Source organism: Grampus griseus (assembly GCF_964374135.1).
Source record: "Grampus griseus genome assembly, chromosome: 4".
NCBI classification, from domain to species: domain Eukaryota; kingdom Metazoa; phylum Chordata; class Mammalia; order Artiodactyla; family Delphinidae; genus Grampus; species Grampus griseus.
The window spans coordinates 48,382,541-48,406,733 of NC_138997.1; the positions used below are offsets into that span (position 1 = coordinate 48,382,541).

Here is a 24,193-nt window from a genome sequence, read left to right on the forward strand (position 1 = left end):
TATACCTAAACAAAAATTAACACAGTACTTTTAATTATGGTCAAGAAAACTCTTAACATGTTCAACATAATATAAAAGTTGGAGTAACTGTCAGTTTAAGAATGAATTTGCTAGGATTTTTGCAGGGAAAGTAAGGAAAAATAAATCCCTTTAGAATTCTAATTGAGATCAAAATATTTGAATAAAATCCTAAGACATGCCTCTGAAAATCTAAAAATGTCTTTGATTTTCTCAGCAGTTATCACATGATAGTGAACAGCTTTTTCCCATAAGTTTTATTTAACATAGCTAATCCACTGTCTTGCCTGCCTCTAGATTCATTTATGACAATTAATGTTCCTAGATACCCCTTATGGAAGGGGGGCAGAGATTTAAAATAAAGCTTTTGTCTTAATAGGGAAATATCCCTTTCCTGTCAAAAACTGTATGTTCTAAGAATGAAATCACTGAGATGTCTATAAATACATGCTTTTTATGAATGATTCCAGCACAAGAAGTTATAGCAACAAAGCTTAAATATTTGAGAACAGTTCTTGCCAAATAAGTATTTTAAATTGTTTTAAACCTATTTTTTTTGTTGACGTTGACCTTTTCCTTTAGCCCATTAACCAGCTGACAGATTATTGCAGCTCTATTTATAGTATGATTTCTTATATTTAAATAACAGGAGTAAATAATTTTAGTACCAGTCAAATGGATATTATTTTGAAGAACAATAGAGGCTCTTTGCTAATGTATTTTTAAAAATATACCATTTAAATTATGTTTTTATTTGCATTCTTTTTTTGCCTTACTACTGATCTTTATTGCTTATGTTCATTCAAGTACCTTAATTAATATTTTCATGTTTTCAGGAATCTCTCTAAATGTTAATTTTTTGAGTCTGGAAACATCTTAATTTTTCATTTTAGGAGATGCTGAAGAAGTGCCACCTTTGTATGGAGTCGATAGTACAAGCCAAAGATAGACAGGCTGCTGAAGCAAACAAAAATGCCAGCATTTTATTAGAGGAGTTAGACTTGGAAAAGGTAATGGTAACCTTTACATATGAAAAATACCTACTTTTTTCCTTTCAGCTTCTCTTCCTCCTAATTTGTAATCTGTGGTTTTTTGTTTTGGTTTGGTTTTGCTTTAAATTATGTACATGATTTTTCTCTCCAAGTTTGGCTCAAATAGTGGAGAGGATTATGAGTATTTTAAACATCATTATATCATTAAAATAGTTTTCTTTATAATCGAATTAACAAAATGTTATTGTAGGAATTGCATTGATCTGCAAGTCAGGGAACCTAGCCTCTAATGCTCAATTATCTCAACTAATGTTCTCTTAATCCCCATCCAACTCTGTACTTCATTGATCCTAGACCTTGTAATTTGTTGCCAACGGATTTATCAGAAGTACCAAATACACTAGGAAGGCATACACTACCAAGCCATGACCAACTAGTGAAATACGACCAGTTGATGGAATGTTTAATGCGCACCTTTTTATTTTATTTTATTTTTATAAAATTGTACGATTTAAATGCATGAAATGTATTGTATATCTATTATTTTTTTAACATCTTTATTAGAGTAGAATTGCTTTACAATAGTGTGTTAGTTTCTGCTTTATAACAAAGTGAATCAGCGATACATATACATATATCCCCATATCTCCTCCCTCTTGTATCTCCCTCCCACCCTCCCTATCCCACCCCTCTAGGTGGTCACAAAGCAACGGAGCTGATCTCCCTGTGCTATGCGACTGCTTCCCACTAGCTATCTATTTTACATTTGGTAGTATATATAAGTCCATGCCACTCTCTCACTGCGTCCCAGCTTACCTTTCCCCCTCCCCGTGTCCTCAAGTCCATTCTCTACGTCTGTGTCTTTATTCCTCTTTATTCCTTTCCTGCCCTTTAATGCGTACCTTTTTAAATGGATGATTTCTCTTGTATTTTTCTCTTTCAGGCACACTACAGTATCATTCCCATTTATTCCCATGGGGAGTAAAACACTCCAAACAATGTACAGTTTGGGCAGTCCCATAGCTGCTTCTTTACTCTCTGTTCCTATCAATAACTGTACTCTATAATGTAATAGTAGGAAAAGAATTGGTTGGTATTGAATATTATGGAATATATATTCTGCCATATTTCATCTTTTTAAAAAAGGTTAAAAATGCTATGAAATTTAACATATACTTTTTAGATTTATAAAGGATATGCAGTGATAGTGGGGGCTGGGGCACCCCCCCCCCATGCAGTTGAAAAGCAATGTGTAACTTTATACTTGGGCCCTCCATATCTTCAGTTTCAAGTCCCTGGATTTCAACCAACCACAGATTATGTAGTACTGTAGTACTTATTCATTTTAAAGAATTCGCATAAAGTGGGCCTGCACAGTGTTGTTCACAGGTCAATTGTATATATAACATTTTTCATTTGAGTCAAGTCCATTCTTTTTAATTAGACTTACTGACTTTGTTAAGCTATATATTTCATCTCACATAAAGAAAGTATGAATTATTTTAAACATTTTGTTCTAAAGTCAATGTGAAAATACAGTATTCTGAAAAATATATTTAAAATCAGAGGTTCTTTTTTTTTTTCCGGTACGCGGGCCTCTCACTGTTGTGGCCTCTCCCGTTGCGGAGCACAGGCTCCGGACACGCAGGCTCAGCGGCCATGGCCACGGGCCCAGCCACTCCGCGGCATGTGGGATCTTCCCAGACTGGGGCACGAACCAGTGTCCCCTGCATCGGCAGGCGGACTCTCAACCACTGCGCCACCAGGGAAGCCCCAGAGGTTCTTCATTTTAAAAACTTCCTAGTTTAGATTCTGATCAAATGAAAATTAGCTTTTTTGGCCACTTTGAAGTTTTAATTGAACACATTGAGAACAGATATGGTTATAATTATTGTAACTATACCTATTTTTAATATTCAGTTTCATCAAATATTTATTTAATGTTCACTAAATACCAGGCAATATAATAGGGCCAAGTTGTATGACAGAATATGTATTACTTGAGTCTTCTCTGTAAGAAATATTATTACCCTCATATTACAGATGGAGAAACTGAATCTATGGAAGTTAAGTAACTTGCCGAAGCTAGGCTAAGATTTAAGGCCACTTTTTTTAATTCTAAATTCCCTGCTTTCCTCTCCTCCCTTAATTGAAGTCAACCTACATTTTAGTGCTTTCTCCTTATAATATTATAATATCCTGTTTTTGCATTACTCTCTCATTTTTATATGTTAGAATCGCTAATTTATTTCATAATATTGTTTCTTTTTGCATTTTTATAAATCTTAGAAGACATCCTTTCTATAGCTGAGACATAGATATCTGTTTTTAAATAAAATCTTTAATTGTTTCATACCTTTGTTGTTTATACGTTACATGAAATACATTTAGAGATTTACTGCATACCTGTGGATCAAAGTCAAGAAGCAGCTTTTAGGAATGTCCTATTGTGCATGTCTTCAATGATTTATTTTCTTTTTTCTTTATTACAATAATGTGTTCAGTTTAAACTGTGAACTATGCAAAGATAACTAAAAGAAACGCATACGCCATCATTGTAAGGTAACTGAAGTTCAAAACCTGGTATGGTAATTAACTAAAAGTCCTCACTTCTGACCTTTAAAACCTTTAAAGACCTTACATGTTCTGCCCACTCACACCACTTCTTACTCCTGTCTGATCTTATTTTACTACTTTCTCTTGGTCACTTTGCTCTATCCATAATGACCATCCTTTTTGCTCTTGCTATGCCTTCTGCCTTGAATGTCACTTCACTTGCCTCATATTTTAGTCTCCCTTTCACATTCTTCCTACTCTTCTTCCCTTCTTTATTTTCATGTTCTAATATTCTAAATACTGTATTTTACTTAGTTAGCTTGTTTGTCTCTCTCTACCACTAGATTGTATGAACTACAAAATGGTGCCTGGCATGTTAGTAAACATTTGTTGAACAAATAAATATCCATGTATATGAAAACTGTACTTTTTAAAAATTAGAATCATGCGAACATATTACTCTAATACTTGCTTTTCCCTCTCTCAATAAGTGAAGAATATTGTCAACTGATAGTGATTTATAACTGCATAATATACTCCATAGTAGGTTTGTTTCCAGTTTTGTCACTACAAATAATGTTGCAATAAACGTCATTATACATGTTTCTTTATATTTTGGTGCTTTTATTTTTATGGAGTAAGTTTCTTCACTTAGGTCAGTATATTTTAAATTTGATACTTTCAGAATATTTTCCTACTACCATCAGCAATACATAAGTGTTTTTTCCTTGAATTCTTGCCAGTCTTTCTTAACCTAGATGGTCATGCTTTCAGAGCCTCAGATTTAAAGCAATTCAAAAGGAATTTCTTTCAATGTCATTGCATATTTTCCAGTTTTTTTTTTTTTTCTTTTTCGGTACGTGGGCCTCTCACTGTTGTGGCCTCTCCTGTTGCGGAGCACAGGCTCTGGACGCGCAGGCTCAGCGGCCATGGCTCACAGGCCCAGCTGCTCCGCGGCATGTGGGATCCTCCCGGACCGCGGCACGAACCCGTGTCCCCTGCATCAGCAGGCAGACTCTCAACCACTGCGCCACCAGGGAAGCCCTATTTTCCAGTATTAATTGTTAATCAAAAATTAATTAGATGCAAATTCTTCTGCATGGACTGATACTTTATAAACAGTTTTGAATGGGGATGGTACATAGATAGAATTCTAGACTGTGGACGAGACTGTTCTTTCCTGAACTCCAGCCCCTTTCTATTTCTATTTGAAAAATTATCAGATTGAGATGTGTTAGGGTTTGGTTCACTATTTTTAATGTATGATTTACATCTGGAAAAATACACCGTTTTGCCTTTTGAGGCTCAGTACATTCTGGCTCCACCATTTCTGATTTAGAAATATCATTGGAGTGGTCTTGTCTGGTTTAACTTGGATGTTCTGCATGGGTAACTTGTGTAAAAATGCTCCTTTGATCAACCTTTCTAATTTGAAAATGTTGGTTAATAGGTTTGTAAAAATTGCTGCTGAGAATACTGCTCATTATATTTACCAGATTCCCTTATCCTTATGCAGCAAATACTATGTGGAAGAGTCCATGCTCTAGAGCAGTTCATCTGGTCTAACTGTGGAATACTCTGGCAGTTAATTTCTTGTTCTCTTAGGACGTGAACAACTAGGTTATGTTTTGGGCTGTTAGAATCCATAGTGGGTATTATTGGTCTGCATTTTTAATGTTTTACCCCTCTACTTTATCACTTATTGTTTTTTCTCTTTGTAAACTTTCATAATCTTTTAGGGAGCTATGTACAGTATATTTTTAAAATATTCCTAATAGATGTTTTCAGTTGGGTTTTTTGCCACCACTGAAGCTATTAATATGCCCACCTCACAATCTCAGTTTCATACATTTCATTCTCTGATTATCACCTCTTGTCTTTTCAGCTTTACTCCCTCTAGAATTCTACCTCCAGCAAGCCTAAAAACATTCTGTCTACCAATAAATTGTAAGATCCATTTATCGTACCACCCTTCACTGGCCTTACTCTTTTCTTTCTCCTTTTTCTTTATTGAAGCCTAGTAATTAAAGGTGTCTAAGGAAAAAAAGCATTCAACCTTGATGACTAATTTTACTTTAAATGTGTGACAGTGAACCCTTTAATTCCTCCCAATAGTCATACTATATATTTCCCTAGTTTAATTTACTCTCCCACTCTTCTAGACCATTAGTTCTTTCTCTTTTATCCTGCGACTTCTGGTACATCCTCTTCTTCAACCTCTGATGACCTTGCATGCTACTTCAGTAAGAAAACTGAAGCACCAGAAGAAAACTGCCAGAGACTTCCCCTACCCCATCTCCCCAACCCACCAAGCCCTGTACCCATATATTTCATACCAATTACTAGATAAACTTGTTGTAACCAATCCCTCCATTTGTGAACTACATCATATTTTCTGTCTGCCATCCCTTACTCAAAAACATTGTTTTGGGGCTTCCCTGGTGGCGCAGTGGTTGAGAGTCCGCCTGCCGATGCGGGGGACACAGGTTCGTGCCCCGGTTCGGGAAGATCCCACATGCCACGGAGCGGCTGGGCCTGTGAGCCATGGCCGCTGAGCCTGCGCGTCCGGAGCCTGTGCTCCGCAATGGGAGAGGCCGCAGCGATGAGAGGCCTGCGTACCGCCAAAAAAAAAAAAAAAAAAAAAAAAAAAAATTGTTGTGGCAGTTTTCTTTTCTTCTATATCATTTCCCCCCCTCCCCTGGATCATCCTCATCATCATATAAGCTTCTTTGTCCAATCTTAAAAAAAACTTTTGATTTTTCCAACACGTACCTCCCTGCCCCCCCATTTTCAGCTACAAGCCCATTTCTGCTCCCATTTGCAGCAAAACTTGTCTATTTTGGGTATTCCAATTCTTTTTTGTCTTGAATTTACTCCTACCAGGCTCTCACTCCTACAGCTCCACCAAAACTATGCCTTTACGGTCTTTGGGGACTCTCACTAGCTAAATCCAGTGATTACTTCTCTATCCTTATCGTACTAAGCCTAATAACACCTGACATACTCTATTTATCTGGCCTTCATTACACTACACAGTCTTGGTTTTTCTCTTATCTTTCTGAATGTTCCTTCTGTATCTCTAGTTCCTCCTCTTCTCTCCTCTTAGTTGGCAAGTCATTTAGCTTATTACATGATCTTCCTTAACCACTGGTCATCTCATCCTGCTTCTTACCTTTAAATATATACTAGCTGATCCCAAATTTATATCTTTAGTCCAAACCTCTTCCCTACCTTCCAGTCTCTTATATCTAGCTAGCTACTCAACATGTCCTTTTGGATACTTAATTAGATATCTCATACTTACGTTCAAATGTGAACTCCTGATCTTTGCCCACTCCAAACCCACAACTCTGTCTTGTAATTTGCTCAGGCTAAAGATATCGATATCATGCTTGATTTCTCTCTGTCCTCCATTGTGTTGGAAAATCTAGTTACCTTTGCCTTAAAACTATATCAAGGATCCTAGTCACTATTTATCACTTCTCACCCTGATTCAAGTCATTAATATCATATTTTACCTGTATTTCCACAGTAGTCATTTAACTGGTCTCCCTGATTCCATCATTGCTCTGCAGTCTGTTCTCTATGTAACACTTAGAGTGATCCTATATATCAGTTAAATCAAATCACTCTTTTGCTCAAAACCCTACAGTGCCATTTCCCTCAGAGTAAAAGATAAAAAGTCTTTAAAATGCCCCGTGGGACCTTAGGTGATGAAGTCTCATGATATGTTCTCTGAAAGTCATTTTCTATTATTCTCAACCAGACTGACCTACTTAAACATTCCAGGCCTACCTGAACATACAGCTTATATACTGACTGTTCTCTTTGCCTGCTATACTTCAAATCTTTTAAATGTTTACTTAAACTTCACCTTCATGTTCCCCTATATGTCCCCATATACACACTTCTCTTCCTCTGCTCCAGTATTCCTGTTTTACATTGTACTTAACACCTTTTTAAAAAACTGTATAATGTATTACGTTTGCTATCTGTGTGCCTCCCCCAGCAACTAAATGTAAGCTTCATAAGCTTCATGAGGGCAGGGATATTTTGTCTTCCGCTTAGTCCTAAGAGACTAGAACCATGCTTAGTACATAGTTATCAAAAAAATTTTGCTGGATCCTGCCCTTCCCTTCCCTGTACTCCTTGACCTCTTTTTCTGTTATTGATACCACTACTGAATTCAGAAATAATTGAAATCTTGATGTAGTTTTCAGATTCTCAATTATCTTTGCTCCGCATTCTCTATATCCATCAAATAAGTTAGTGTAGTAAATTAACTTAATCCAGTATCTGGCACATATTAACCCCCTAAATATTAATGGTATCAGTATCATCATCATGACCTTTAATTGAGCTTTGGCAGTCTCTTTATGTCTTCTGTTCCATCCTCTCCTAAATTATCACTTCTCACCTGAAGTATTGCAGTAGGCTTCTTAACAGTCTGTCTATAAATAAATACCTTTGCCTCTGTCATCTTTTGCCTTCAGTTTAATCCTTCTTTATTCCAGTGTAACTTTTCCAGTTCCCGTAGTTTCTGATACACAGATATGATTGCCTTTACTCCCTACTCGAAATCCTTCAGTCTTCATTGTCTGCATGGGAAATTTAAAACATTTGGCTCTTCCTGTCTTCTCTAGGCTCATCACTCACTATGGTTTTCTACTCCTCACATATCTCATTCACATAACTGTATCCAAATATGCACATGGGGGACTTCCCTGGCGGTCCAGTGGTTAAGACTCCGCACTTCCAATGCAGGGGGTGTGGGTTCTATCTCTGGTCAGGGAGCTAAGATCCCACGTGGCTCGAGGTGCGGCCAAAAAAAGAAAAAAAACAGATTTGCACATGGCATTTCTTTAGTCTGGACTGCCTTTCCCTGAATCCTTAAATTCTCATCTTAAAAAGCTTAACTCTCAAGCATCAATTTGTTTCCTGAATCTATAATTAGAAATCACCAGTTAGGGAATTCCCTGGCAGTCCAGTGATTAGGACTCAGTGTTTTCGGTACTGCTGGGGCCTGGGTTGGGGAACTAAGATCCTGCAGACAAAAGAAAAAATCAGTTGGACTAGTGCTCTTTCTTTCCTTTTCCACAATGAGGTTATTTATTCTGCAATTTGACTCTTTTCTTCAAAACCTCTACCCTCCCCCACATATGCTCACAAACATGTAGCAGTTCCCCGGTAAGTGAAATGAGGTCTAGGGCATGTACCTTGTGAGAAAATATAGACTGTAGGCTGAATTTCTAACCCTGTTTACCTGCACCTCCAGACTTACTTGAGTCTTATGGTTTAAATACTCTGTTTTCATCTTTTCTCCTTCGGATCTTGTATCAGTTATTACCACCTCTCCCATACTTTAGTGCCTGCTGTTTCATTAACTCCTACCCTCTTTCTACAACTTCATGAAGTTAACTATCCTAATGAAACCTTACCACAAATTTAGTATTTTGTTTCCTTATCTAAATATTTTAAGGGAATAATCTATGTCTTGTTGACTCTACTTTTCTTTTTTCCTTTTTTTTTTTTTTTTCAACTTTTCTTTGTAATTCTCCATCCAGGACCATTTGCTGCTTACTTCTCCACTAATTCAGTGAACTAACTATGGCAGAGGTCACCAATGGCATCTTATTGCCAAATCCAGAATAAGATTAGACATCTCATACTTATGTCCTTACTGATACTTTGTGATACTTACCAGTGTTGATTTGCCTTCCTTTATGAAACTCTTCTCCCATTGAAGCTGCTTTCTCCTGATTGTCTTCTTCTGCCTGATATATGCCTTTCTGAAAGTCTCATTTGGTCTTCCTTTTTTTTTTTTTTTTTTTTTTTGCGGTACGCGGTCCTCTCACTGTTGTGGCCTCTCCCGTTGCGGAGCACAGGCTCTGGACGCGCAGGCTCAGCGGCCATGGCTCATGGGCCCAGCTGCTCCGCGGCATGTGGGATCCTCCCAGACCAGGACACGAACCCGTGTCCCCTGCATCAGCAGGTGGACTCTCAACCACTGTGCCACCAGGGAAGCCCTAGTTTTTCTATTTTTAAAAGTTCTTCCCCCCTCTTGAATACCAGTCACAATTATTGCTTACCACTGGACACATTTTAAAAATCAAGGAAAATTAATAATTCATCTGGCCGAGCCAAAAGTCTTAAACCTCACTTCTTATTTTTATCCCCCCAAATCTATTTCCTGGCTTTTTTTCCATACAGATGTGATATAGATGAAATATCAGTTTTATTATTGCTGATTCTAAATTGGAGAGGCATAGTATCTATCTGTAGCCACAGTTGCTTTGAAAATGTTTCTTTGGCACACCCTTCACCCCCCTTTCTACTCCTTTTCTTCCCTTTACACTTAGCTATTTATTTCTTGAAAGTCAGCAAAACAGATCAACCCCAGGCCTCCCTCACTGGAGCTCAGGCAGAGATGTAGAAAGTATACGGATCCTGAGGACAGGCAGCTTAGCTACATTAAAGCAAGGCTGAATGAGCTGAATCATACACGCTCAGTTCCTTCTTTCAAACTCACCAGTCAGGTAGTACTCCTTCCTTGTAGTGAACTAGGGTGTGAAGGTCACCAATTACTGTTTTCTTCTCAGTGCTTTGGAAAGGTCAAAAGCTCCTCCCTTACTTGTCTTCAGAGGAAACTTGGGTACTTATGGAAGACCAGCAAAAATTTCTAGGGGGTAGGTACTATGCAGACAGTTTTTATATCTCCAGTTTCCATTTGTGTTCTTTCCTAAAATCCATCTGCTTGAGAAAGTATCTGGTGTTCTATAGATTCTCCTTAATTATTTACCTTTTCAGAAACAAAAGTCATATCTCTCACCCAAGAGAATGTAATTATGGTGCATTGCCCCAGGGTGTGAAAACTTTCAAGGTGGGCAAGACCTTTTAGGCACCCAACAAGGATTATTTCAAAAGGGAGGAGGAGTGTCTAGCAAAAGCTAGAGACTTAAAAAGTCAGACTTTTTCTCAAGAAAAGTAAGTCTGATTTGGCTTATAAGTTTGTCTTTAAGGGCTGCTTTCAGTAGTTAGGATATTGTGACATTTTCCATAAACTAAGTATCGTTGTTTTGACACATATTTAAAATATACATAAAATGTATAGAAAGCTAGATTATATCAAGGAATATGTACTTTGAAAATGTCATTTAGAGAACATGCAAACAAAAGAGTTTGTAGATGATTTTACCATTTTATGAGCCAAAGAGGAAAATTCAGTAGTTAAAATAGCTTATTAAGAGATGTTATTGGACTTTAAAACTTATTCCTAGTTTTTTTGACTGTGAAAGTAATATGTATCCAGTTTAACAAATAGAAACAATGTACAGTTATATAAAGTAAAATTGAAAGTCACCATCTTTCTGCTACTTCTTGTCCAAGCCCATGCTCTAGAGGTAATCACTAGTAAACCTTTGATTTGTATCCTAGATAGATTCACATAAAGCACCGCCCCCGCGCCCCCCCCCACCTAATGAGATCATTAGTTTGCAATTTGCCTTTTTTTTCCTAGCAAATGTAAATTGTGAGCATTTTCCCAGGTATACATTTATAACTTTTAATGGTTGCCTAGTATTCTGTGAATATATACTGTTGTTAACTTCTCCCCACCCCATGGCTTTACCTAGCTTCCATTTACTAGTATTGTAATCAACTTTGCAATGGAAAGTATTGAGCCTATATTTTTCCACTAGAGGTAGTCATTTTATAGAATATATTCTTAGGATAAGCACTTTGTAATTTTCATAGGAGGCTTTCAAATTACCTTTCTAAAAATGTTAATGTTTATACTGACAGCAGTGTAGGGAAGAATTCATTTTCCCAAACTTTTGCTAGCTGATATCCTTTTTAATTTTCCCAAATTAATGAACAAAACATGGTAGCTTGTTATTTTAATTTATATTTCCATAGTGATTATGAAGTTATGTATATCTTTATCATTCATCCATTTTGAAATTAGGTTGTCTTTATCATTAATTTGATCTTGACATTTAAAAATATTATTTTCTCTTTACAGTGATTTGAGTATGATCTTGATCAAACAATGAATTGAACTAAGATGACTTTGAATTGTATGGTATCCCAGTACCCTTAATGATAAAATGACATTATGTGACAACTTTTTTCCAAGGTAAATTCCAGTGTTATAATTCTGTTTTATTGATTCTTTAACAGTTAAGGGAAGAAAGCCGGAGGCTGGCTTTGGCTGCAAAAAGAGAAAAGAGAAAGGAGAAGAGAAGAAAGAAAAAAGAAGAACAAAGAAGAAAACTAGAAGAGATTGAAGCCAAAAATAAAGAAAACTTTGAACTCCAAGCTGCTCAAGAAAAAGAAAAGCATAAAGTTGAAGGTATTTTCTCTAAACCATCTAATTTGTTTCATGTAATACATTCTACTCAAAATTATATTTCCTTAAATATCAGTAACTTAAGGCGAAAAAAGATCTCTACGTTATTAAGGCCTAAAGTATTCATATGCTATTTTCATTTTTTGACTTCTTCCCAGCTTTTTATTATAAAGAATTTCAAACCTACACACAAGTTGAAAGAATAATGAAACAAACACCTGAAATGCCCTTCACCTAATTTAAAAATAAACATTTTACTGTATTTGCTTTATCTTTTTCTCTAAATATACATACATAGTTTTTTCCTAAGCCGTCTGAAAGTAAATTGCAGACATCTGACATTGCACCTATAAAACATCAGCACACATTCAAGGAATGACATTTGCTTACATAATTGCAATACCATTTATAATACCTTAAAAAATTAACAGTAATTCCATAATTTCATCTACAGCCAAGACCATATTCAGATTTTTCTTAAATGAGGGAATTATTTTTAACTACGTTCTAAATAAAAAATTATTTGAGATGAGGATATTGTTAGAAAGAACCATTGTCATTAAACCAATGTGTGTGTGTGTTAATTTCCCCCTCCTCCAGCCTTTTATTTTGAAAAATTTCAAACTACAGAAAAGTTTAAGGATTAGTATAATGAACACCTGTAAGTCACCTAGATTCATATAACATTTTGGCACATTTGTTTATCTTTTTTCCTCTCTCTTTTTTTGAATAGTCTTATATATGTTGTACACATCATACGAAATTACCCCTAAATACTTGAGCAGTGTTTCCCAGAAAAAGAACATTATTTTACATAACCACAATAACATTATTACACTTAAGAAATTTAATAATTATGTAATAATATGTAATATACGGTACATATTCATATTTCCCAAAGTGTCCCCAAAATATTTTTTATAACTGCCTACTATGCGTTGTTTAGAACTTAGGGACAGAGAGAATAGATCAATCATATCCATCTCATTACCAGTGAATGCTGGAATGACTGATAACTTTATATCTAATAGTAGTAGTAAAGTAAATTCAGCATTTATTTTTGTCGAGTGCTTAAATCTAAATATATGCCAAGAACGCTAGAACTTGCTAATTCAGTATTGCTACTTCTACAGATGAGCCTGAAGTCTTGACAGAGCCTCCAAGTGCCACAACCACTACTACCATAGGTATATCTGCAACCTGGACCACTTTGGCAGGTTCCCATGGTAAAAGAAACAATACCATAACTACAACCAGTTCAAAGAGGAAAAACAGGAAAAATAAAATTACTCCAGAAAATGTTCAAATTATATTTGATGATCCACTACCAATCTCATACAGTCAGCCAGAGAAGGTGAATGGAGAGTCCAAGAGCAGCAGTACCAGCGAGAGTGGAGACAGTGATAACATGAGAATTTCCAGTTGCAGTGATGAAAGTAGTAACAGCAACAGCAGCCGAAAGAGTGACAATCATTCACCTGCTATGGTCACCACCACTGTGACCAGCAAGAAGCAGCCATCAGTTCTGGTTACATTTCCAAAGGAGGAGAGAAAATCTGTTTCTGGCAAGACTTCAATAAAGTTAGTTCCAATTTTCATTTTCATGATTTATAGTATCATTATGAAACACTTTCTTGCTGAATCGTTTAGTAAAGCAGGCAGATGAACAACTGACAAAATAAGGGTTTGTCTTTGTTCTAAAGAAGGCATGATTTCATTTGAATTAAAGAATTACTGTAGGGCTTCCCTGGTGGCACAGTGGTTGAGAGTCTGCCTGCCGATGCAGGGGACACGGGTTCGTGCCCCGGTCCGGGAAGATCCCACATGCCGCAGAGCGGCTGGGCCTGTGAGCCATGGCCACTGAGCCTGCGCGTCCGGAGCCTGTGCTCCGCAGTGGGAGAGGCCACAACAGTGAGAGGCCCGTGTACCACAAAAAAAAAAAAAGAATTACTGTGTAATTTCTTCATTTTGGTTGTTAAACTTAACCCATGAAAAGTATTAATTATGGTTTCTCAGGGATTATTATTGTATTTCAGTTCTGCTAAATTTGACCTCTAGATAATATCTTCTTAAAATTGGCCCTTCATATTATGCTAAGTATTGAAAAGTGAAAAATAAATTTCTCATTTATTCATCATAGTATTCTTAAAATAAAGAATATAATCATGTAGTAGATTGCCTTTATCATTAAAAATCCTACATCTCTTCTATATTTAATGTGTTTTTCCTCCCTGTTAAAGATTGTCAGAGACTATCAGTGAAGTGACCAGTAATTCTCTTTCCACTTGCACAAAATCTGGTCCATCTCCCCTTTCCTCTCCAAATGGGAAATTAACAGTAGCAAGTCCTAAGCGTGGACAAAAGAGGGAAGAAGGATGGAAAGAAGTTGTAAGAAGGTGACTGATTATTTCTTTGATTGTTTTTCTCATTTTTATATGTGCTCTATTTCACAATGAAGCATAGTTTACCTTACAGTTAAATTCCCCTAACTCTTCCAGAGGTTGCAAACAAACTGGTGGCCCAAGGCTGCATCTGGCCAACAGAGATGACGTATACTATATTTTAGATGGAAAAAAAAAGTGTATGTTAACACTTTTAAAATTGAGAAATTTTACATAAAAAGTTAGATCATTGTGGTGTCTGCTTGACCCCCATAGGTATTGGTATTTGGTAGTGAGCTAATTTATTCAAAGTGATAGATTGTCTTGTTCGGCTTTGTAACCTCAGAGCCCACTATGTAGTGTCTACTGCATACTTGTAAATGTTTGGAGAATGAATTAAATATTGGTTTTAAACTATTCTTCAAATCATAGGATACCTTTATTTCCGGGGTTTTAGGACTAAAATATTTTGCTTGGAATTTTTAAATAATATGTATTAAAAAGTAAAACAACATCCCAGAAACTAAAAGGTGGTAAGATACCACAGACCTAGAAAGGATGTGATCCATTATAAATCTTTGATAACCTATTTTAAGGAACTCTCCAGAAATTCCATCAAAAAAATTAAACTTTTGATTGTTTTAAAACAAAATCTGTAGTGAACCAAGCTTATTACTGTTAATCTCAAGATGTACTGTATATTTTTTATCTTATTTTGGGCCAACACTTCCCCTCAACCCCCATCTCTATCTTTATCTCTTTCTCTGTCTCACACACATTCTTTTGAACTAACTGAAATCACAACATCAGAATACTTTCTGTACAAAAATACGAGAATTCAGTTTTCCTGCATGTATTTTATATTGTAGTATGCAAGCAAATTCTTAACTAAATTAAAATAATGATCACTGACTGATTATTATGTTCTTTAGGGAAAAAGGAATTATCAAGTAACTTAGTTATGTATACAAAAGGGCAGGGGTCATACCTTACCATTTAAAAACCTTATAATTTCATATTTAATCTATTCTAAATAAATAATTTACTTATTCATTGAAGCACAGTTGGCTCCTTTTTATTGAGAGTTATACTGTTTTTCTTTTAGAAGTATTCTTTAATTTAGACTTCTCAGAAATTTATATCTACCTTTCCTGAATCTGAATGTTTAAAATTGTAATGTAATTTTGTAGGTGTTAGGTGGGTTTTGCTTTTTTGGAATTCCAGCAGGCTTTTCTCTTTCCTCACACAACTAAACGTCCCTTAGCAAGTTTCCATATTTGTGGATAATCATTTTAATGACTCTAGATGAATGCAGGGCAACAATGAATTAATTTTTAGTATCATCCTTTCAGTTATATATTAGGGAATAAAAACAAGAATATGAGTCAAACACCCAAAGGTACCCACAAGAAGCCTTTCTTGACTCCTTGGGGTAGATTAGATGCCCCAACCAATGTGTCTTTATGATACCCTATTAGAGCTCTTACAACATCGTGTTGTAGTTTTCTTACTTGGTTTCTACATAGTCAGTATATGTAGGCAGGAACCCCTGTCTTTTATTTGCCATTAGTATTTGCATTAACACAGCGTATATCTACATGTATGTGCGTCACAGATATTAATGAAGGACGAAAGTCAAAAAAGCAAACAGTTTTTGGTAATGAGATGAGAAGCTGTGGTAAAGCTCACTCTCTCTTTCTTTCTCTTTTCTGTGGCTCTTAGTTGCCCTTTATCACTTAGAGTGAGAGTAGGTAGAAGAGGCTTATTCGACAATATTCTGCATTTACAGAAACATATTTTAGTAATAATTCTTATTTTAATTACAACCACTGATAATTATGATTTATCTTAATTTATTTTTGCAACTGTTAAACAGGTCAAAGAAAGTATCTGTTCCATCAACTGTGATATCCAGAGTGATTGGAAGAGGAGGCTGTAACATTAATGCTATTCGGGAGTTCACTGGTGCACACATAGATATTGATAAGCAGAAAGACAAGACAGGAGACCGGATAATAACTATAAGGCAAAATTTTGTCTCTTACGATTTTTTTCTTTTGTATTTTATTGCACTAGAGCTTAATTATCAATATATATAAGCATTTGAGTTTTCAATGGAACTTTGTATTTAATAGCATACTTTTTAAAATGGGAATTTGATTCGTGTTTAAGATAACCTTTACAGTTTTTTTTTTCTTATTTATATGCTCTTGTGAAGTATTTCAAAGGGCTTTAAAGGAATTTTTCTTTTGTGTGTGTATGGCAAAGGTTTGAATAATCTTTTCCTTATATAAACTTGTAATACGACATTCTTAAACACTTTTTAAGAAGGAGTGGGTTTCTAACACATTCTAATCTGTAGTTTTCCATCTTTCTCTTAAATTAGCATTTGAGATTTGTTATTCTGAGATTGTATCCTTAGAATATGAGCTCAGTAATAGGTTTAAATCTGAAGTGGATATTTGTTTTAAATTGAATACTTGAACATGTCTGTGCCTGAATACCCTTAGAGTAAAGATGATATTCTAAGAAATCATAAATTTGGTTGTGAGAGACAGGTGCCCTTCCCAGTAATAGAAGGACAGATAGTTTTTTAGCCTGCCTCAAGAGGAAGGAAGCAATTAACCAGCTCTGTTTTGCACTTATCCCCTTCTCCTATCTTGTTTATCCCTCCCCTGGGATAGGTGTAGTCACAACTTGCCTTATCCAGAGAAGAGGGGAAGTAGATACCCTTTATAAGTAATTTTCCTCTTAGGGTCTCCATAAGGCTTTCCTTTCAATCAAATATTTTCCTGAACATCCAAGACTGGGGTTTGACCTTATGGCCATTGTTGTAATTATCAGGATTCTTCTCTCATTTTGAGACATCTGTCCAAAAGAGTTATAATAATCACTCTACTAATAGAGAAACCACTAATAAATATAAATGGGGTCATCTTAGCTACCAGGATTTAAAATAAAATACTATTTTCTTAGTGGTATTATTTTTCTTGCTTATTTGTACTGCTTTTAATATTGATCAGCTGTTCAACTTCATGGTAACAATATGGATTACGTAGGATTTTAAGTGCAGTGCTTTTCCTGTCTAGAATGTATTTCACAGTTGGAAGATGATTGTTTAGTCTGAGGAAACAATAGTGAAATTAAATTTTTGGGAAAAGAAGTCATTTACTTTTCCTTTGAAAAATATAGTGGTGTGTCAGGAGAGTTTATTGCTTTGTTTGCATAATACCTCAAAAATGGTCAGAAAATTGCTTCTTAACTTTTATCTGTTCTCTGTATGTGTGTACATACACATACACACATGAATTAATTTAGGCTTTACATATTAAAAAGGGGAAATTGGACCTAATTTTTTTTTTTTTTTTGTCAACTTATAGGGGTGGCACTGAATCAACAAGACAAGCAACTCAGTTGATCAATGCTCTGATCAAGGATCCAGACAAAGAAATTGATGAACTTATTCCAAAGAATCGTTTGAAAAGCTCCTCAGCAAATTCCAAAATTGGGTCATCAGCACCTACCACCACTGCTGCTAACAGTTCCTTAATGGGAATTAAAATGACGACTGTAGCTCTGTCATCAACATCTCAAACTGCCACAGCACTCACTGTGCCTGCAATTTCTTCTGCATCTACTCACAAAACCATTAAGAACCCAGTGAATAATGTGAGGCCTGGTTTTCCAGTTTCTCTTCCATTAGCATATCCTCCTCCACAGTTTGCACATGCTTTGCTTGCTGCTCAGACTTTCCAGCAGATCCGTCCACCAAGGTTGCCCATGACACACTTTGGAGGTACTTTTCCACCAGCTCAATCCACTTGGGGTCCTTTTCCTGTCAGGCCTTTGAGCCCTGCCAGAGCTACTAACTCGCCTAAGCCTCACATGGTGCCTCGCCATAGCAATCAGAATAGCAGTGGTTCTCAGGTGAATTCAGCAGGTTCTTTAACTTCAAGTCCAACAACTACAACCAGTTCATCAGCTTCAACGGTGCCTGGTACATCTACAAATGGCAGTCCAAGTTCACCTTCTGTTAGAAGGCAGCTTTTCGTCACAGTTGTGAAGACATCCAATGCCACCACAACAACAGTCACAACCACAGCAAGTAACAACAGCACTGCACCCACAAATGCCACATATCCTATGCCTACTGCCAAAGAACACTACCCAGTATCATCCCCATCTTCCCCATCACCACCAGCCCAGCCAGGAGGGGTTTCTAGAAACAGCCCTTTGGATTGTGGAACAGCATCTCCAAATAAAGGGGCATCTTCCTCTGAACAGGAAGCAGGTAGTCCACCAGTAGTAGAAACAACAAACAGTAGACCTCCAAACAGCAGCAGTTCTTCTGGGAGTTCATCAGTTCATTCTACTCAGCAGCAACCTCCGGGATCTGTTTCTCAGGAGCCAAGACCACCTCTTCAGCAGTCTCAGGTTCCTCCCCCGGAAGCTAGAATGACTGTTCCTCCTTTAGTAACAACAAGTTCTGCTCCAGTGGCGGTGCCTTCTACTGCCCCAGTGACTTACCCTATGCCTCAGACACAAATGGGATGCTCCCAGCCTCCGCCTAAAATGGAACCCCCTGCTATTAGACCACCCTCTCATGGCACAGCTGCCCCTCACAAGAATCCAGCTCCTGTGCAAAATTCATCTGTTGCAGTCCTCAGTGTCAATCACATTAAAAGACCTCACAGTGTTCCCTCTTCTGTCCAGCTACCTTCGACCTTAAGTACACAAAGTGCTTGTCAAAATTCAATACATCCAGCAAATAAGCCTATTGCTCCCAATTTCAGTGCCCCCTTACCATTTGGGCCCTTTAGCACATTGTTTGAAAATAGCCCTACTTCTGCTCATGCCTTCTGGGGAGGATCTGTTGTTTCATCTCAGTCAACACCAGAATCTATGCTATCAGGAAAATCCTCATATTTGCCAAATTCAGATCCTTTACATCAGTCTGATACTTCCAAAGCTCCAGGTTTTAGACCACCATTACAGAGACCTGCTCCAAGTCCCTCAGGTAAGTTTGTATTTTCTGACATTCTGCAGCTGCTCATTTATACAAATGATTTTGAAACTCTGGGTTATTTTCTAATACTTTTACTCTGTGACTGGGTCAGATAGACAGACAGTAGTACTAATTCAAATGCCATTGTATTGACTGTGTCTAGAATGGCATTATTATTTTTTAAATCTTTTTAGAAGCTGTAATGGATTTTTATCTTAAATTTACTATAAATAAGTTTATTCATCAGGTATATTTTTCTCTCTCAAAGTAAAGAAAAGGGGACTTCCTTGGTAGTCCAGTGGTTAAGACTCTACACTCCCAATGCAGGGGGCCCGGGTTCCATCCCTGGTCAGGGAAATAAATCCCACATGCCACAACTAAGACCAGGCGCAGCCAAATAAATAAATAAAAATATTTTAAAAATAAATAAATTTAAAAAGTCTCTTTTTTTTTTTTTTTTTTTCCTGCGGTACGCGGGTCTCTCACTGTTGTGGCCTCTCCCGTTGCGGAGCACAGGCTCCGGATGCGCAGGCTTAGCGGCCATGGCTCACGGGCCCAGCCGCTCCATGGCATGTGGGATCTTCCCAGACCGGGGCACGAACCCGTATCCCCTGCATCAGCAGGCGGACTCTCAACCACTGCGCCACCAGGGAAGCCCCTCATATTTTAATTTAATAAGATAATGCCATCAAAAGTTTGCTTTTAGTTCAAATAAAAAATTATTACCAAAGATTTTTAAAATTTGATTTCACTTCCGACTGTCTTTTTTGTTTTAAAAATAATGAGAAAAATATAGAGATACATAGTTCAAAAGGGTAGGCACTAACTATATGTGCTATTTAAATTTAATAAAATTAAAAATTCATCTCAGTCAAACTGCCCATTTTTAAAATTTTTTCCAGTTTTGTTGAGATGTAATTGATGTACATCACTGTATATGAGTTTAAGGTGTAGAGCGTAATGGTTTGACTTACGTACATTGTGAGATAATTGCGGCAGTAAATTTAGTTAGCATTCATCATCTCCTATAGATACAATTTTTTAAAAAAAAGAAAAAGGAAAAAATATTTTTCCTTGTGATGAGAGCTCTTAGGATTTAGTCTCTCTTAACAGCTTTCCTATGTATCATACAACAGTGTTAACTACCGTTACTATGTTGCACATTACATCCCTAATACTTACTTATCTTGTAACTGGAAGTTTGTACCTTTTGACCACCTTCCTCCAATTCCCCCACCCCACCCCACCTCCACCTCTAGTAACCACAAATCTGATCTCTTTTTCTATGAGTTTGTTTGTTTGAGATTCCACATATAAGTGAGATCATACAGTTTTTGTCTTTCTCTGTCTGACTTATTTTACTTAGCATAATGCCCTCATGGCCCATCCATTTTGTCAGAAATGGCAGGATTTCCTCGTGTTTTTTTGTGGTTTTTTTATGACTAAATAATATCCCATTGTGTGTGTGTATGTGTGTGGTATGTATACATATATGTATACATACCACAGCTTCTTTATCCATTCATCCATGGATGGATACTTAGGTTTTTTCCATGTCTTAGCTATCGTATATAATGCTGTTACGAACATGGAAGTGTAGGTGTCTTTTTGAGTTAGTGTTTGTGTTTCTTTTGGATATAGTTCCAGAAGTGGAATTGCTGGATCATGTGGTAGTTCTATTTTTAGTTTTCTGAGGATCCCCCTTATTGTTTTCCATTGTGGCTGTAGGCTGGTCATATTTCAAGTGCTTCCTTGTTAAGCACATAATGGCTGGTAGCTGCAATATTGGAGAGCCCAGATACTGAACACATCTGTTAATATAAAAAGTGCTGTTAGACAGTGCTGATATCTAAAGAGGATCTAAAGATCTGGTTTTGAGTGACTGCTTTTTCTTTTTTAACTTTTTACTTTGAAATATTTTTAGATTTATAGAAGACTTCTTCTATAATTACCCCAATTTCCCCTAAGTAAACATTCTTACACCATATATTTATTAAAACTAAGAAATTAATATTGGTACAGTACAATTAACTGGACTACAGACTTTATTCAGATTCCACAGTTTTTCCAATAATGTTCTTTTTCTGTTGCAGTGTCCAGGATACCAAGTTGCATTTTGAGCTTTGTGGTTTTGTTGTTTTTTTTGTTTTTTTTTTTGCGGTACGCGGGCCTCTCACTGTTGTGGCCTCTCCCGTTGCGGAGCACAGGCTCCGGACACGCAGGCTCAGTGGCCATGGCTCACAGGCCCAGCCGCTCCGCGGCATGTGGGATCTTCCTGGACTGGGGCACGAACCCGTGTCCCCTGCATCGGTAGGCGGACTCTCAACCACTGCGCCACCAGGGAAGCCCAAGCTTTGTGTTTTAATATGAATATTTCAGATAATTAAAGTTAATTTCATTGAGTTATTTGTAGTGAGGTGGATGGACCTAGAGTCTGTCCTACAGAGTGAAGAAAGAGAAAAACAAATACTGTATGCTAAAAACAAATACTGTATGCACGTATATATAGAATTGGGAAAAAAATGTGGTTCTGTAGAACCTAGGGGCAGGACAGGAATAAAGACGTAGATGTAGAGAATGGACTTGAGGACACGGGGAGAGGGGAAGGGTAAGCTAGGACTAAGTGAGAGAGTGGCACGGACATATATACACTACCAAATGTAAAATAGATAGCTAGTGGGAAGCAGCCGCATAGCACAGGGAGATCAGCTCGGTGCTTTGTGACCACCTAGAGGGGTGGGATAGGGAGGGTGGGAGGGAGATGCAAGAGGAAAGAGATATGGGGAAATATGTATATGTATAGCTGATTCACTTGTTATAAAGCAGAAACTAACACACCATTGTAAAGCAGTTATACTCCGATAAAGATGTTAAGAAAAAGTCTACCATTAAAGCAATAATAAAATAAAAATAAAGATAATTTCATGCTAGAGATAGACAAACTATGGTCCATGTGCCAAGTATGGCATACTACCTGATTTTACATTTGTGGGTTTTTTTAATTGAGTTATAACAATTATGTAATATTTAAAAAAATTTTTTTTAATTTTTAAAAAGAATAATATGTGACACAAAAAATAGTACATTCGGAACTTCCCTGGTTGTCTCGTGGTTAAGAATCCGCCTTCCAGTGCAGGGAATGTGGGTTCAGTCCCTGGTCGGGGAACTAAGATCCCACATGCCATGGGGCAACTAAGTCCTGGTGCTGCAGCTAGAGAGCCCACGCACTCTGGAGCCCGTGCGCCACAACTACAGAGAAGCCCACGTGCCACAGCTAAGACTCGATGCAGCCAAAAATAAATAAATAAATAATTTTTAAAAAATAAAATAGTGCATTCAAATTTCAGTGTTCATAAATAAAAGTTTTATTGAAATACATCTATGCCCATTCATTTACATATTGTGTTATGGCTGCTTCCATGCTCTGCTGACAGCCTAAAAATATTTATTATTTAGCCCTTTACAGAAAGGTTGCCAACTTGTTATGTGTTATTGAAGAGATGACATTCTGGGACTAAAAATTTCTAAATAGAATGGAAACTGATTGTTATTTTTACCTATTTCTATAACACATAAATATAATGTAAAGAACATGGTCAGTAAATATTTCCTTGCTGGGGGTTGATTGAAATATTTTCATGTACTTTCAAAAACACTTTCTCTTAATACTAAATAGAATCAATATAATTTGGTTGTAAAAGCTTCATATGCTAATTAGTACATTGGAAATGCTTTTACTTTTTTCATTTTATTATTTTTAAAAAAGTTGTATTGGAGTGTGGTTGATTTACAGTGTTATGTTAGTTTCAGGTTACAGCAAAGTGAATCAGTTATACATATATCCACTCTTTTTTGGATTCTTTTCCCATATAGGCCATAACAGAGCATTGAATAGAGTTCCCTGTGCTATATAGTAGGTTCTTATTAGTTATCTATTTTATGTCTAATAGTGTGTATATGTCAATTCCAATCTCCCAATTTGTCCCTCCCTGCCCCTTACCCCCTGGTAACTGTAAGTTTGTTCTCTACATCTGTAACTCTATTTCTGTTTCATAGATAAGTTCATTTGTACTCTTTTTTTAGATTCCACATATAAGCAGTATATGATATTTGTCTTTCTCTGTCTGACTTCACTCAGTATGACAATCTCTAGGTTCATTGATGTTGCTGCAAATGGCATTATTTCGTTCTTTTTTTATGGCTGAGTAATATTCCATTGTATATATGTACCACATCTTTGCCCATTCCTCCATTGATGGACATTTAGGTTTGCTTCCATATCCTGGCTGTTGTAAACAGTGCTGCAGTGAACATTGGGGTGTGTGTATCTTTTCAAATTACGGTTTTCTCTGGATATATGCCCAGGAGTGGGATTGCTGAATCATATGGTAGCTCTGCTTTTAGTTTTTTAAGGAACCTCCATACTGTTCTACATAGTGGCTGTACCAATTTACATTCCCACCAACAGCGTAGGCCAGTTCCATTTTCTCCACACCCTCTCCAGCATTTATTGTTCGTAGATTTTTTGATGATGACCATTCTGACCGGTATGAGGTGATACCACATTGTAGTTTTGATTTACATTTCTCTAATAATTAGTGATGTTGAGCATTTTTTCATGTGATTTTAGCCATCTGTATGTCTTCTTTGAAGAAATGTCTATTTAGACCTTCTGCCCATTTTTCGATTGGGTTGTTTGTTTTTTTTGATATTGAGCTGCATGAGCTGTTTGTATATTTTGGGGATTAATTGGAAATGCTTTTATATTTCATTTTTGTAGAGTTGGAATTTAGTGAAAATACTTCACTTTTCAAAAAATGTGAAATCTAGGTAATGTGTTAAGAAAGACTAAAATTAAGATTTAGAGAAAAATAAATAAATTCTTGTTTTGTGG

General features: G+C 36.6%; 1 protein-coding gene across 8 annotated transcripts in view; it reads left to right on the forward strand.

Moving 5' to 3' along the window:
* ANKRD17 (ankyrin repeat domain 17) overlaps positions 1 to 24,193 on the forward strand; it is a 128,865-nt gene that overhangs the window by 87,638 nt on the left and 17,034 nt on the right. For all 8 annotated transcript variants that reach the window (XM_082653099.1, XM_082653103.1, XM_082653100.1 and 5 more), the window contains 6 exons: positions 912 to 1,028; positions 11,745 to 11,916; positions 13,047 to 13,494; positions 14,154 to 14,309; positions 16,171 to 16,320; positions 17,675 to 19,311. In XM_082653099.1, the coding sequence (XP_082509225.1) occupies positions 912 to 1,028; positions 11,745 to 11,916; positions 13,047 to 13,494; positions 14,154 to 14,309; positions 16,171 to 16,320; positions 17,675 to 19,311 (2,680 nt within the window). The remainder of the gene's footprint in view (positions 1 to 911; positions 1,029 to 11,744; positions 11,917 to 13,046; positions 13,495 to 14,153; positions 14,310 to 16,170; positions 16,321 to 17,674; positions 19,312 to 24,193) is intronic.